At 47.4% G+C, this 16512-nt stretch overlaps 1 protein-coding gene across 1 annotated transcript in view; it reads right to left on the reverse strand.

The window, feature by feature from the left end:
* Positions 1-1069: 1069 nt before the first annotated feature.
* The window catches only part of LOC126101028 (uncharacterized), a 73742-nt gene continuing 58299 nt past the window's right edge, over positions 1070-16512 (reverse strand). The window contains exon 4 of the mRNA XM_049911693.1: positions 1070-1892. Within this exon, the coding sequence (XP_049767650.1) occupies positions 1716-1892 (177 nt within the window). The 3' untranslated portion in view covers positions 1070-1715. The remainder of the gene's footprint in view (positions 1893-16512) is intronic.

A 16512-nucleotide genomic window follows, 5' to 3' on the forward strand; every position in this document is an offset into this window, starting at 1 on the left:
TGGAAGCGTGTATTCGTCATCGCCATACTCGCGTTATCACCCGGCGTGATGGTATGCGGTGCCATTGGTTACACGTCTCGGTCACCTCTTGTTCGCATTGACGGCACTGTGAACAGTGGACGTTACATTTCAGATGTGTGACGACCTGTGGCTCTACCCCTCATTCGATCCCTGCGAAACCCTACATTTCAGCAGAATAATGCACGACCGCATGTTGCAGGTCCTGTACAGGCCTTTCTGCATACAGAAACTGTTCGACTGCTGCCCTGACCAGCACATTCTCCAGGTCTCTAACCAATTGAAAGCGACTGGTCAATAGTGGCCGAGCAACTGGCTCGTCACAATACGCCAGTCACTACTCTTGATGTTTTGTGGTAGCGTGTTGAAGCTGGATGGGCAGCTGTGTCTGTACACGCCATCCAAGCTGTGTTTGACTCAATGCCCAGGCTTATCAATGCCGTTATTACGGCCAGAGTTTGTTGTTCTGGGTAGTGATTTCTCAGGGTGTATGCACCCAAATTGCATGAAAATGTAATCGCATGTCAGTTCTAGTATAATATATTTGTCCAATGAATAGCCGTTTATCATCTGCATTTCTTCTTAGTGTAGCAATTTTGATGGCCAGTAGTGTAATTCACAATCAAACCCACTGTACTCACCTGTGGCGCTGCTGTAACACGAGCTGCCACCTACTCGTAAGGCTGTTGGCACATCCCTTATGGGTTTTTTAAAAATTATGTAACCTACACAATATAATGGGGGAATGAAGGCTTTAATGAGTAAGTCATCATGAAAAATGTAAATACATTGCTATAATTTAAGTGTACCTACCATTATCTTTCAGTCCGTTGGGTTAGGCACATGAATGTTTCTAGCTGAAACGTTCTCATTTTTTGTCATAGACGATGTAAATATACAACGCTTCTCATGAAGCAAGTATCAGGAAACATAGGAGAAGGTGATTGCGTATTCTAAACTTTGTTCTTGTTAGACCTCTACATAAAGTGTAACGTGTTTAAAGTAAAACATATAGCAGGTCTACTTTATTTATTGAAGAAAATGAGTTGAAAGACAAATCAGCTAAGAGAAATTATATACAGATTTTCACAATTTTGGGAGGATCGGAACGTGTTACATTATGACCTCTTTGAATATAACATCACACTCTTATTAGTTAATTTTCTGTAGACTCTGATTGTCATTCTTTCATTAGACATAAAAATTACAAATGACGGTCTATGGATAGACAATATCCAACGCTCACAAACTGGCTGCCACTGCTCATGTTATCTCACTGAAAATGTTAGTACGACACCTTATGTCTATCTCTGTAAGAAAATGTTTCTATATGTAAAGCTACTTCGAGATCAGTTCTTCTCAATCAAGAATGCTTCACTAATAATTTAATTAATATGAGAGCAAGAGAAGAAACTTGAATGAAATCTTTTGGATGTCAACACTTAACGCCACATCTTAATACTACTGTTTAATAACTTATTCAACACATTATATACACAAATGTAACTGTTTGAAAACAAATATCTGCCTTAGGTGAAGAGACGGTTAGGAAATTAAGCTGAGGGTGCTTTTGGTCAAGTTCATTTGATGATGTTTCAAACAGCTCTAACTGAGTGCCTCTCACCAGAACAGCAGATAGGTGTAATATATACACTGTTAAGACGTATTGCCACATATTAACACGGGGTGGGTAGTATCTAGCTGTACTTCCATGTCAGAAATACGTCACAAGCGTAAACGAGTCCATTAATAAGGGCTAGTATTCCTGCACCGCATACTTCACCATATTTATAAGGATCTCGGACGTATGAATCCAATATAAGTCCTCCAGATACGAAGAACAATATAGTTCCCGCTGCTGAAGAAAGTAGTATCTGAAAAATAAGAATTTTGTCTATTATTCTGCTACAATATTTTAAGACGAAACTAGTAATTATTAATAATATTCACCGATGAGCCACAACATTACGACCATCAGTTTAGTAGCGTGTTGATCCACCTTTGAAATGCAATCAGTGGTTAATTTCACGAGGCATGGACGTCTGGTAGGTTTCCGGAACCGTGTGGCACCAGTTGTCTACGCAGAAGTCACACAGCACCGATAATAACGGGCCAGTGGTTTTCTGGCGCAGAGCTGGTCCCAACAGCGTCTCGAATGTGTTCCATCGTGCTCGGAACAGATGAATTTGGCTCCCAAGACTACAACAGGAGTTACTATCACGTTCCTCATACTACTGTAGCAGGACTTTGGCATCGTGACAGTGTTAGTTATCACGCTGGAAGATATCCTCGGCATCGGTGAAGATGTCGAGCTGTGGAATGTTGGGTGTGGTCGGAGCACATCCCTGGGATGCACAAAACCAAATTGTGGTGCGTAACAGGTTGAGAAACCACCTCAAATGGTCATTTGTTGACCTTAAACGTGAGAATTACCCACTGTCATCTTAAAAAGATCCATTAATAATCGGACAATGGAATACAACTTGAAGTGTAACGTTGGAAATCTGGGTATAGAGGAGATTGGTTGGTTGGTTGTTTTGGGGAGAAAGACCAGACAGCGAGGTCATCGGTCTCATCGGATTAGGGAAGGAAGTCGGCCGTGCCCTTTCAAAGGAACCATCCCGGCATTTGCCTGGAGCGATTTAGGGAAATCACGGAAAACCTAAATCAGGATGGCCGGACGCGGGATTGAACCGTCGTCCTCCCGAATGCGAGGTCAGTATGCTAACCACTGCGCCACCTCGCTCGGTGGTATAGAGTAGAAGACACAGTTCTGTTGATAACACCCGGACACGGCCAGTGACTGAATAAGACGTCAATTAAGAGTAGAAAGTACACGGAAAGATAGCAGTGAACTCCATTAGGAATGCGCATTCAGAACAACAAGCTGGATGCGTGACTTTAAGATCGCGGCCCAGCCTCCTGAGGGGAGCGAGTTATATTCGTTTCTGAACTGCTTCGGAGGGCGCAACAACATACCATGTTACCAACTGGTCAGTGCGAAAATAAACAGGCTGTATGCGATTGCAGTCTTTCTCGGCGTATTCCACTGATGAATTCTTCTCGGGTTATCAGCCGAGTAGTGCCGTTGTCTTGTCGCAACGTTTTAATGAGTTTCGTATCCATCATCTTATGGCGAAGTGTCGGGATGCTGCACTCACTCACTCTCATCTAATACTTTTCCCTCTGTGGGGGCGTGTGTGGGGGAGTTTGTAGCCTTGCGGCTTTTACTCCACTTTGTGTGTGTGTGTGTGTGTTTATTCCTGTGATTTTTGGGTGTCTGCGTGATGTGATGATTGTTCTGTGTGTGTCTTGTACTTGCCTGGGGTTGGCGAGATGATTGATATTATGGGGGAGGGAGGAGGATCAGGACTTGGAAATAGGGGCGTTCTCTTCGACTTAGTCGTCCAGGATAGTCATTGGAAGTTTGTGCTTGTCACGGGACATGTCATACCGACCTAGGGAGTGGATTAGGAAGTTTCCTGACGTGGAAGACCCTTCACAGAAGGCCCTTGCCAGATCTTGGAAACGCTCTTTTAGGAGTGAGATTTCAGCTGCAGCGCGCCCATCGTCAATAGGGAATCCGAGCGGTAGACGCAGTGTCCTCCTGAGGGCGCGGTTCTGTAGCCCACAGAGCACGGAAGGGAGCTGGTTGAGTTGAGGATTGGGTATAGGATGGACATTCTGGCACAGACCTTCCTGTGGACCTCGTCTATGCAGGGTTTCCACATAAGACGAGAGTCCAAGGTTACGCCAAGGTAGTTGGCGGATCTGTACCAGGGGAGTTGGGTTCCATTTAGGTGAAGGTGGTGGGGGGGGGGGGGGGCGTTGTGGAGGTCCGCGCCTTCCGAGCCTCCGGGTGATCAGCATAGCCCGTGTCTTTTCAGAGTTGATGGTAATGCGCCAGCGATGGGCCCAAGTTTCTGTGTCACCTGAAACCCTTTGTAGCCTAAGGATGACCAGGTCCTTGTTCACATTTCGTGTGTAGAAGGCTGTGTCGTCTGCTTACTGCTCTGTGTGCACCAGGGGGGCTGTTGGTGTGTCCGCAGTGTACAGACTGTACAAAACGGCCCCAGAGGAAAACCCTGTGGCACCCCAACACGAATACGCCTTTTGGTGGAGGTGGCGGTTTCTACTTTGACAGAGAAAGTCGTATTCGTGAGATAGCTTTCGATCTGCTTAACTATGCTCCTGGGGAACTCTTGTGTGTATAACTTTTAGATTAGCCCTCTATGCCATACTGAGTCGAAGGCTTTGGCTTCATCTAGTAGCGCTATCGCACAGTAGCCTCTGTCCTTGAAGCCCTCTGTGGCTCCGTCAACCACTCTCATGATCTGTTGTGGCGCAGAGTGGTTCTGCTGGAATCCAAATTGGAAATCCGGCAGAAGCTTCTGTCTGGTAATGTGTTCCTGTATGGGTCTTAGCAGGAGGCGCTCATAGATCTTGCTGAGAGTTGGCAAGAGGCTAATCGGCCTGTAGTGCTGCGGGAATAGAGGGTCTTTCCCGGGTTTGTGTATGGCGACCACTTCCGCGTGTTTCCAGCAAACTGGGAACTCGTGGGAACGAGTAATAACGTTGAAGACGTTCGTGAGGTGTGTGATCGCCGAAAGTGGGAGGTTTTTAACAAAATGATTAGTGACACTGCCGTGTCCTGGCGTCTGTTTTGTGGGGAGGGACCTAATTACTTTTGCACGTTCTCAGGGGCGAAAAGTGTGGGTTTGTGATCTGGGTCCTCGTCAGCATTGAGGAAGACGGGCAGTTGACGACGGACTACCTCTTCATTCTCTTTGTCCTGGGGTTCTGCCGCTTGAAACTGCTTCTCAAAGGAGTCGGCGAGGGCGTTGGCCTTTTCAGCATGGCTGTAGGCCAGACCCCACTGGCCGTGCATTGGTGGCATCGTAGCACGTCTTTTTGTGAATTGCTTGGTTGCTTGCCATAGTGTGTGATCGTCTACTTTGAGAGCTGTGAAGCGGTTTTGCCATTGCTGGTTTCTGTGCTCACTGAGATCGACCTTCAGCTCTCTCTGTAGACGATTGGGCTGCCTCCTGGTGGCCTGATTTCTGGTGATCATTCACTCTGTTCTTATGTCGAATTTAAGCTAGGAAATGTTCCAGGAGCTGTATTTCCGGGGACGGCCCGACCCTTTGAGGGGGGAGGGGGGGGGGGGAGGGTGGCTCTTCCGCTGCTTGCAAGATGGAACTTGTTAGATCTTGTAGCGCTTGTTCTACTGTTTCGGCAGTAGGTGGCGGAGCGCGAGCGGTATCAGAGGCGACAGTTTCTCGGTATCGGTTCCAGTCTGTACGTTTGTAAGACGTCTGGTACCGTGGGAGTGCTACCCATTCTCCTACATCGATCTCTAGAATCAATGGGTTGTGGTCAGAGGACATTCTGTTGACTGTCCTTGCCGCCACAAACCCCGCGATCCTCCTAGCGAGTGCTACGTCTAACACGTTGGGCCTGCCTCCATTTTTTGGAAAGTGTGTGGGCTCGACCGGACCCCATGTTTCGAAGTGGTGGTCGAGTGCTAGTCATTGCAGTTTGGCGTCTGCTCTGGAGGTTACGCTAGAGTTCCAGTCTGGGTGTTTGGCATTGAAGTCACCTCCTATTATGAGTTTGCCTTCAATTTGCCCTAGAGCACCTATATCTCCCTCGTATATTTCGTCTTGTGGGGGTCGGTAGATTGCAACAATTGCCACTGGTCCGATTTTATTGGTAGCTGGTAAGAATACCTGGTGGTGGGGGATTCCTCGTTTTAATTAAATGGCCACTCCTCCGCCTTATGTTGGCCTGCTCTTACGGTAGCTAACGTAGTTGGGGAATTTCGCATTTATTACCGGTTTTAGAGGGGTTTCTCCCATCATGCATATGTCAATGGAGAATTCCTGTATGAGTTTTCTGAAATCAGCCTCTTGATTAACAATGCCGTGTGCGTTAAAAACGCACATTATCAGGCCTTGCATATTTGGTCGCCTATCCATGATGGGGTTTTGAAACTACTGAAGAAGTCGCAGAGGAGACCGACTGCTCGACTGCTGCCTGAGGGGCAACGAGGATCTGGGTGTTCTGCCTCTGGGCCTTCCTGAATTCCTTCATTTCCATGACGAGGTTCATGGTCTGGACCATAATACCTAACAACAGATCTGAGGGGTGGACTGAGTGTGGGGTTCCCTAGGGCTTCCACTGTCATAGTGGACCTGGTTGTTGTTGTTGTGCGTTTCTTGGTGTTGTTCTTGTAACTGTGTTTGGTGTTGTGGTGATAGGGCTACGTTTTCATGGCTCCTTGAAGGTCAAACCACTTCCCCATATGTTACCCTCGGTGTGTCTGGTCTTGGTTTTACCCAAGCCTTGTCCGTGTGTGTTGGTGTGTTTTGTTTCTTTGTGTGACTGGTTTGGGTGGTGGTGTTTTGTTTTGCGTGTGTGGGGGGCGGCCTTTGCTCCCTCCGCCTGCAGTGAGTGTCTTTTGTGGACCTCACAACCTTGGTAACCTGCTGTGTGGTTTTTGTCACACAGCACGCACTTTATTTACGGGTCCGTGGGTTTTAGTGCGCAGGACCTCATGTCATGGGCTTCAGCGCCATGGTGCAGTGTGCTGCGATATGGTTTAGGCCTTGGCACCTGAAGCACTGCACCGTCTTGTTTTTGTGGCGCAGTGGCTCGGTGGTAGCAGGCACAGCCAAGACCATTTTTATCTCCCTTTTGTTTTGGGGGATATCTGGTAGCGTGACCTGGAATAGGGGCCACTTACTTTCAACTTTGTCCATCTGCTGAACAGCCTTGACGACGTACCCCTGGGCAGACAAGTCTGTTTTGATTGCCTGGGGGGACAGTCGTCTTGGCAGGTCTCTGATTACAATATTTTTGTTCCGTGTTTTTGTTGTAGTAAACGTGTAGTGGAGTATGTTTTTGTTTGTGAGAAGTGTTTTGATTGTGTTGTAGTGTTCCAATGTGTGGAGTGTTATTTTTATTTTGTCACCACCAGCAGGTTTTGCCTTAAAACTGTACCCTCCGATTTCCGTTTTTAACAGCTCGAAGAGTTCCTCGTAATTCCGAGGAAACTCTGCAACAGTCGGAGGGAGTTGGTGGGTAACTTGTTTCTGTGTTTGTGTCGTGTTGTTTTGTGTTGTCTCTCGCTCATCAGCCACTGCCTGAAACCTGTTCGCGGTGTGTTCCACTCCCTGGGCCGCCGGAAGCCTCGGCTGACGAAAGGTTTTCTTCGCCAACACGAAGCCATCCGAATTCTGCCCGGTTACGTGGTTTCCTTCCAGGGCGATGGTTTTCTGGTTCCCTCCCAGGGCGACTACAGGTGCTGTCGGGGGCGCAGGCTCCTTAGAGGGTGAGGAAGTGGTTGTGGTAGTGGTGGTGGAACGTTTCTTGTTCTTAGGGTGCTTGTCCTTACGGTCCTCCTTTGAACTCCGTTGTTTGGATGAAGTGGACTTGTGTGGTGGGGATTTAAGGTATTTGGATCGGGTAGAGGGCTGGGTCGAGGAGGTGAGTTTGGGGAGGATGTCGATCAGCAGGCGGGTCGTCTGCTTGCCTTTACTCAGGGATGCGATGTAGTCTGGTACGTTGCTGGTACCCTTGCAAGCAGGAGCGGACTTAGGACAAGAGGAGAACGGGCGGGATCACAAATACTGACGACGCATGTCGATGTCGACGTTTTGTGTGTTACAGCGTTAGTTGTTTTTCTCGCCATGTCTGGAGCGGAAAAGGGGGTTCCTGCCAAGGGGGTGCCAGTTACAGCCATCGCTGTCACTGTTACGTTGCCTGGCTGGATTGCTCGCACTACTGCGCTGGTGGACCAGGAGGTCTGGACGGCGGCGACGGAACCCTTCTCGCTGGTTCCGCGGCCGACTTCCATGTTTGGCTCACAATTTCCCTAACCTTTGGGGGAGCAGAGCCTGGCTCTGCGGCAGCTCCGGCGCTCGAAACGGCCGGCGACGCGGCCCGCGGCAGCAAGACGAGTGTTCTGTCAACAGCGGTAGACCGCTTCGACCCCAAGGCACCACTGGAGCTCGATATCTCGCAAAACGAAAAAGGAACACGACAACTCTGCTGTCGGGCGTCGCTAAACAAAATATCCTGCCCGCCGTAATCGCTTACTGCATACTTGTATTGAGATCCCTCCGATGCTTTAATAAAAGCAAGGCCGAAGATTCTCCTGATTGGGCACCCGTGCAAGCGGGGGCCTATGGCTGACAGAGCCCGAGTTGGTGGAACAGATGTTCAACACTTGACTGCCACTCAGCGAATGTCGGAATGCTGGCTGCCTGGCGGCTCCTTTTTGACTTTCCTCACTGTGAGGAAGTTCGAGTGGAAGTTTGTCGCCTGTTGGCCTTTACTCCCCTAGGAATCTTGTTGAATCTTGTTTCTGGCGTCCGGGTTCCCGGGTTCGATTCCCGGCGAGGTCAGGGATTTTCTCTGCCTCGTGATGACTGGGTGTTGTGTGATGTCCTTAGGTTAGTTAGGTTTAAGTAGTTCTAAGATCTAGGGGACTGATGACCATAGATGTTAAGTCCCATAGTGCTCAGAGCCATTTTTTTTGTTTTTTGTTTCTGGACTGTTAGTTGTATCTGGAACTGGCAAGGAGTGCCGAAAATCTATCTCTTGTTCTTGTGGATGTTACGCTTTTTCTTTTTCTTCTTGCTGGTGACTGAGGACTGTTCCTCGGTGTTGGCTCCATACTTAGCGTATTCTGCCTTCAATTGTTCTCCATAGATCAGAGAACCGATTAGACCTCGCATCTGCAAGGCAGTGAAGACGGGGTAGGAATTAATGAGTTCATAATCCTCCCTGGAAAGTCCAGTAAGACCGTCTGGATAGGTAAGACCATGATCTGGATGTGGCGGTTTTGGATGATTTGGTGGGACAAAAGGATAAGGATTATCGTGGTGGGGATATGTACCGTCGCAAAGCGAACTAGCGATCTTCGCCAGTACAGCACTTGCGCTGCATATGTTTGGAAGCGGGAGGAATGGTGCTTCTTCCCATTCTTCTTCCTCTCGTGCAGCTGCTTCGGTGTCCTTTTGCTGTATCGCCTCCCATTTGGCAGGCTCGTCGGTTTGCGTGGCCACCGTTGCGAACTCTTTCTCTCGAGCAGGAGTCGTCTGGGTGGCGGTGTCTTCTCTTGAGGCGGAGTCTTCTTTGGCTGAGCGAAGTTCCTGCATCAGCACAGCAATCTGACGTCGAGCCTCGACCAGTTCCGCCAACATGGCCGCCCTCTCTTCCGCCTTGGCGGATTTGAAGGTGGACATGGCTTCTTGTACAGTGTCATTTAGACGCCTGGAGACGACGTCTTCTGTACAAGAGACCACCTCTTCATGTGTGGTGGCCACTTGCTTCTGCGTCTTTTTCTTGTCTGGTCCGCGCCAATTCCTCCTATAGGCGCAGGAACGGGCGTTCGCCGCATGTGCGCCACCCCAGTTGAGGCAGGTACAGGGGATGACCTTCTGCTTCTTGCAGTCGCGTGTGTCATGTGCTTGCGCACACTTCAAGCACGCAACTGCGCCGCTGCAGTGCTTGGCGACACGGCCAAGCTTTTGGCAGCGAAAGCACTGAGCTGCAGTCTTCCTCTTCTTCTTGCCGGATGTTCCTGCTAGCGTGAGCAGCAACTCCGCCAAGGCAGCAGCTTTGCGTCCCCTTCCGCGTCCCGACATCTCGAGTAGCAACAGCGACAGCAGTGATGCGTAACTCACCGCAGCCTGAGCGGGAATGTCGGGATGCTGCTGCTGCTCTCATCTATTACTTTCCCCTCTTTGGGGAAGTGTGAGGAGGAGTTTGTAGCCTTTCGGCTTTTACTCCCCTGTGTACTTGTGTGTGTGATTATTTCTGTACTTTTTGGTGTCTGTGAAATGTGATGATTGTTCTGTGTGTGTCTGGTACTTGCCTGAGGTTTGGCGAGGTAATTGTAGTAATTTGGGTTGGAGAAGGATTTGGGAGTGGATCTTGGGATTTTCTCTTCGACTTAGTCGTCAAAGATCGTCATGGGGCGATTTTGTTTATCGCGGGACATGTCATACCGACCTAGGGAGTGGATGAGGGCGTTTCCCGACCTGGAAGAACCTTAATAGAAGGCCCTTGCCAGGTCTTGAAAACGCTCTCTCAGGAGTGGGATTTCAGCAGCGGCATGCAAATCGTCAATGGGGAATCCGAGAGGTAAACGCAGTGCCCTCCTGAGGGCGCGGTTCTGCAGCCTCTGGAGTTTGTCCGGGTGCTGCTTCGCCGCGTATCCCCAGACAGGACACGCGTATTCCATGACTGGCCAGATCAGGGCCTGGTATACGTTCACTCCTACTGAGCAGGGAAGGGAGCTGGATGAGTTGAGGATTGGGTACAGGACGGACATTCTGGCGCAGACCTTCCTATGGACCTCGTCTATGTGGGGTTTCCACGTAAGGCGAGAGTCCAAGGATACGCCAAAATACTTGGCGGTTCTGCGCCACGGGAGTTGGGTTCCGTTTAGGTGAAGGTGGGGGGGGGGGGGGCGTTGAGGAGGTTCGCGCCTTCCGAGCCTACGGGTAATCAGCATGGCCTGCGTCTTTTCGGAGTTGATGGTGATTCGCCAGCGACGGGCCCAAGTTTCTGTGTCATCTAAAACCCTTTGAAGCCTACGGATGACCAGGTCCTTATTCGCGTTTCTTGTGTAGAAGGCTGTATCGTCAGCGTACTGAACGGTGTGCACCAGGGGGCCCGTTGGTGTGTCCGCAGTGTACAGACTGTACAAAACGGGCCCCAGGACCGATCCCTGCGGTACCCTGGCACGAATACGCCTCTTGGTGGAGGTGGCTGTTTCTACTTTGACAGAGAAAGTTCTGTTTGAGAGATAGCTTTTGATCTGGTTAACTATGCTCCCGGGGAACCCTTGTGTGTACAACTTGTAGCGTAGCCCTCTACACCATACTGAGTCAAAGGCTTTGGCTACGTCTAGTAGCACTACCCCGCAGTAGCCTCTGTGGTTGAAGCCCTCTGTGGCTGCTTCAACGACTCTCATGATCTGTTGTGGGGCAGAGTGGTTCTGGACAAACTCCAGAGGCTGCAGAACCGCGCCCTCAGGAGGGCATTGCGTTTACCGCTCGTATTCCATATTTACAATGTGCACGGTGCAGCTGAAATCCCACTCCTAAAAGAGCGTCTCCGAAATCTGCAAGGGCCTTCTATGAAAGCTCTTCCAGGTCAGGAAACGTCCTCATCCACTCCCTACGTCGGTATGAGATGTCCCGCGACAAGCACAAACCTCCAATGACGATCTTCGACGACTAAGTGGAAGAGAACGTCCCTATATCCAATGCCTGATCCTCCTCCCTCCGCCATAATATCAATCATCTCTCCAATCCCAGGCAAGTACAAGACACACACAGAAAAATCATCACATCACGCAGACACCCAGAAATCACAGGAATAAACACACACACACAAGAACAAAGTGGAGTAAAAGCCGCAAGGCTACAAACTCCCCCCCACACTTCTCCACAGAGGGGAAAGTATTAGATGTGAGTGAGTGAGTGCAGCATCCCGAAACTTCGCCAGATGATGGGTACGAAACTCACTGAAACGTTGAGACAAGACGACGCCACCACTCGGCTGATAACCCGAGAATATTTCGCCATAAACAGGATGGCCGCAGTAGCGGCTAGAAGATATGATTTCAGACCTCCTTTAGTACTTACGGTTAGAGCTGAAGCACAGACATCTTTCCGGCGGTAGCAAGGTCCTGCTCATCAGTCACTCATCCTGCCTCAAGTGGAATCATCACTGAACGAAGGTCTAAAGCTAAGTGTTTTCTCTACAACAACCTTGCAAGCAGTGAGTTCTACAAGAGGTGGCTGAAAATTGCTCGTCTTTCTGCCGGAACTGGAAAATGATTGCCCAATGAGCGTGGAGATTTCGGGTTCAGATAAATGAAAACTTGGTAACAGCATTTAAACAATCGTCTACTCGTCTTCAGCACGTTAGACCTCAGTCAGCCACTCAGAGGCAGGCACCAAGAACCAGAGGATTTCTCCCGCACCGTTAAGTGATTCTGAAATGGAAAAATGAGAAGTTCTGAATGTGGGCACAGCGCACGACGGCACTGTCGAAAATTGCAGGGTGAGTCAATCACGAGGCCGTATCCTGAATGTTTGAACTGGACGTTGCTCCGAGGCCTCGCAACAAACACTCACATGCCTTGAGAGAGGCACACCTCCCTAGAAATTTCTTATCTGGCTAAAACTGCTTCGGCGAAGAATTCGATATTTCACTTGATGAACGAATGCATTCTCCTCATCCCTTCTAGGGAGCTAGCAGGGGGATGAGAATGCCAGGCTCGTTACCTGCCGAGCAGCCACTGCCCAAAATGCTACAGTTTTATAGCGGCAAATTCCTCTTAACATAGACTCTAATCTCGCTCATCCATCTTCTAAGCTTTTCAGTCATCACAACCATCACCAACTACATAAAAGAGGTGGAACAGAAACGGACACCAGACTCTGGGAAAGCTAATGGAGATGTGTAATTACAGAGCAGTGTACTTAAGGAGTACTCGATCAAGGGAATTTGCATACCAACCTCTGAACCGAGCGAGGTGACGCAGTGGCTAGCACATTGGACTCGCATTCGGGAGGACGACGGTTCAATCCCGCGTCTGGCCATCCAGATTTACGTTTTCCGTGATTTCCCTAAATAGCTCCAGGCAAATGCCGGGATGGTTTCTTTGAAACGGCACGGCCGACTTCCTTCCTCTTTCTTCTCTAATCCGATGAGACCGATGACCTCGCTGTCTGGTGTTCTCCCCCAAAAACAACCCAACAACCAACCTCTGAAATATGTCAGTGGACAGTTTCAGCAGAAAATGGCCACGTTAGGAAGCAGATGAGGATGTAAGTGGTCTGCAATAATGTTAACGTAGTCCACAGGATTCGTGGTGGCGTCGATTACTACCACAGATCGCTTACAGTCCAAGTGAATATCCCCCACAGCATAATACTGCTCCCACTGCCCGGTGTCTGTGTTGGGCTGCACGTTTCGAGCAGACGTTGCCCTGGAAGGCAGCGTGTCCGAGCACGATCATCGACATAGTGCAACAAGAATGTAATTCATCCAACCAGGGCACACGTTTCCAGTGATCCACACACCGAACTCTACGACCTCGCCTCCATTTCAGTCGTAATTGACGCTACTGTAGGGTCACCTTGTGAACACAGAGAGTCGTCTGCTGTGGTGCCATATATTTAACAATTCATACTGAACGGTGTGCCCGCACTATTATTGTAGTTTGTTTTTAGGTATGATGCAGATCGCCGCAAATTCTCCTTTGCAGTACGGGCAAGTTCCGACTTCCTCGTTCCGTGACCAGACATTGACGTCCACTACCTTTTCACCCTCCCTCAACCATTTTTCCTAGATATTGACAACAGTACAACGCGAACAGCTAACGATTTGCGGCGTTTCCGAAATGCTCTTACCCAAGTGCCGGGCCATAACAGTGGGCCATTTGTCATAGTCGCTAATGTTTGTGGACTTCCTCATCTGAAGCCCGTGTCCATAGTGATGCCCCACTGACCTCTGCCCCGAGTATACACTAACCTTGCCGCTTCAAGTGCCCACAACGTCATCAGCAGGCATTCATTCTCACACTGGCAGTGGCCATAATGTTTTGGCTCGTCAGTCTACGATTCTGTTGCTGACAAGAAATACTGTTGTGTAATTAACTTTTCCACATCTCACATTATTTTCGTCTCTATTTGTTATCTCTTTATACTGCTACTATTCACTATACACACATATATGATTATCTCTTACGCGAAACAACTGATATGGTTTAGTTACGTTTCCGTAATTTAATTTGTTGTTTGTTATATCCATTACATATATCACATAATTCAGCTTGAGGAACACACCAATGACTTTCAAATTCAGTACATCATTTTACATAACTTAAAAGTCCCACACTTCCTTCTTTTACCTGCATGCGAAGACTAATCTGAGAAGTTAGTGTAGAGATGTTGAAACGGTTTTCAGTAAAAGATGCTAGAGGAAACTTTATATATATACTTGCAATTTATTACTGCTACACGTGACATAGATACTTGGTGCAACCCCTGCTAAGTCGGGTGTATCATATACATCCATCAGGTGCTTAAAGGACACATCCTGATGATTAGTATAGTAATTTTGTCACAGTTTATCATATATTTGTGACCAGTTAACTTAATTTCAGATTTAATATTGTGGAGAAAATAATTTAGAGGGTGTGCAGTATGAACAGTACCATTCCTTTTTTTTTGTGAACGATTCAACGTGACGAAATGAGTTTTTAGGTAGGCAGAGGGATAATCTGTTTCACGGTGAATACTCTTAATTCCTGAGTCCTCCGAGATACTGAGAGAAATATGGTTTTATTAAACTGAACGATTTATTTCGTTTCATTGAATCCGAAAATGTTTGAAAAGAAGAGTACAAGCATTTAAATACAGTTAATGTTCGTGTTGAAAGTTTTCGTAGAAATATCCGAGAGATGTGTCCAAATTGAAAGCATTAGCTGCTGCGTCATAAAAAAGGCCAAGTGGGGGCAGAAGCTTCCGGCAAGTGTACTCGCACTGACAGCTTTGACGGCCGGAATCGGCTTTTGCGATGTAAACAAAGCAAAGTGGGGGAACGATATAAGAAAAATGTACTCGAATTGAAACGTACCGGCTGCTGTGACGTAAAAAGGCCAGGTGGGGTTAGAATTTTGGGAGAAATGTGCTCAAATAGAAAGATATGACGGCCAGGGGTAGAATTTTGGGAGAAATGTGCTCAAATAGAAAGATATGACGGCCAGAATCGGCTGTTGCGATGTAAAGAGGCCAAGTGCCTGTAGAAGTATGCGAGAAATATGCTCAATTTGGAAGGTATGTATGATGGTTGGAACCGCAGTTGTGATGTAAACAAAGCCAAGTGGGGGCAAACGTATCTGAGAAATGTGCTCATAATGAAATTGTGATGGCCATTACTGGATGATGTGATTTAAACAAGGCCCAGTGGGAGCAGAAGTATGAGAGAAATGAGCTCAGATAGAAAGGTACGACGGTCAGTTGTAATGTAAACATGACCACGTGGGGACACAAGTATCCGAGAGATGTGCTCAGATTGAAAGTTATGTAAGATGGCCGGAATCTGCTGTTGCAGTGTAAAGGAGGCGTAGTTTTGTCAGAAGTATCTGAGAAGTGTGCTCGAACTGAAACGCATGACACCCATCATCGGGTGCTGTGTTCGAAACAAGGCCAAGTGATGGCAAGACATGTGCTCAATTTTGAATTTAAAATGGCGCTATTTTAAGTTAAACCACTTCATGTTAGATTAGATTAGATTTACTTTCATTCCCTGTAGAACATGTCAGAAAAACAACAATACATGACAAATATTTACAACTCAGACAAATAAGCTGATGTACCATTCCACAGGTCCTAAGTGGAATAATCGTAATTTTTTAGAGAACACTATATGAAAGAATCATTTTACAAATACTAATGCACTGAATTTAAAATAAAAAAAATGTTTATTTATTTATAAGGTAATAAACGTGTAATACAACTACTATAATACTTATTTACAATGTACACATTACTGCCCTGAAATGGTGCAGAAGTTAGATTGTACACACACACACACACACACACACACACACACACACACACACATACACACTTATTTACAATGAACACATTACTGCACTGAAATTGTGCAGAAGTTATATTGTACTTATATATAGGGTGGTCAGAAAATGTGTGAAATGCTTGTAGGGATGTTACAGGGCAGGTTATACTGAGACATAAATGTTAAGAAAGAAATTCGATACGTTGCTACGTTTCCGAGTTATTCAGCATTGAAGTTAGCCAATCGGGGCGTCGCGGGCGTAAATTCAAGTTCCAGCTATGAGACAAAGCACTCTTTGGGCAACACCGCCCCTGGCTGGCCGCTTGAATGTGAGCGCGTGACGTCCCGATTGGCTAACTTCAATGCTGAATAACTCGGAAATGTAGCAACGTATCGAATTTCTTTCTTAACATTTATGTCTCAGTATAACCTGCCCTGTAACATCCCTACAAGCATTTCACACATTTTCTGACCACCCTGTATATACACACACAAATCAATTGGTTCTACTGAGAAATTCATCAATGGAGTAGAAGGAGTTGGCCACCAATAAATCCTTTAGGCTTCTCCTAAACTGAATTTCATTGGTTGTTAAGCTTTTTATGGCTACTGACAAGTTATTAATCCTTGTGAAGATTATTCTTATTTCTAGTATTGATTCCATGAATTGAGCTGTTGGCTTGAAAAAGTGATATATTTTTAATGACAAATTTCATTAAAGAATAAATGTATTGGGAAGCAGTAGTTAGTATCCCTAGTTCCCTAAACAGACTTCTGCAGGATGTTCTTGAGTTCACACCACATATAACTGTTTCTGAACATTTTTGTGCCCAGAAAACTTTAGCTTGGCTTGATGAATTACCCCAAAAAATAATCCCATAT

Source organism: Schistocerca cancellata, chromosome 9 (genome assembly GCF_023864275.1).
Source record: "Schistocerca cancellata isolate TAMUIC-IGC-003103 chromosome 9, iqSchCanc2.1, whole genome shotgun sequence".
NCBI lineage: Eukaryota > Metazoa > Arthropoda > Insecta > Orthoptera > Acrididae > Schistocerca > Schistocerca cancellata.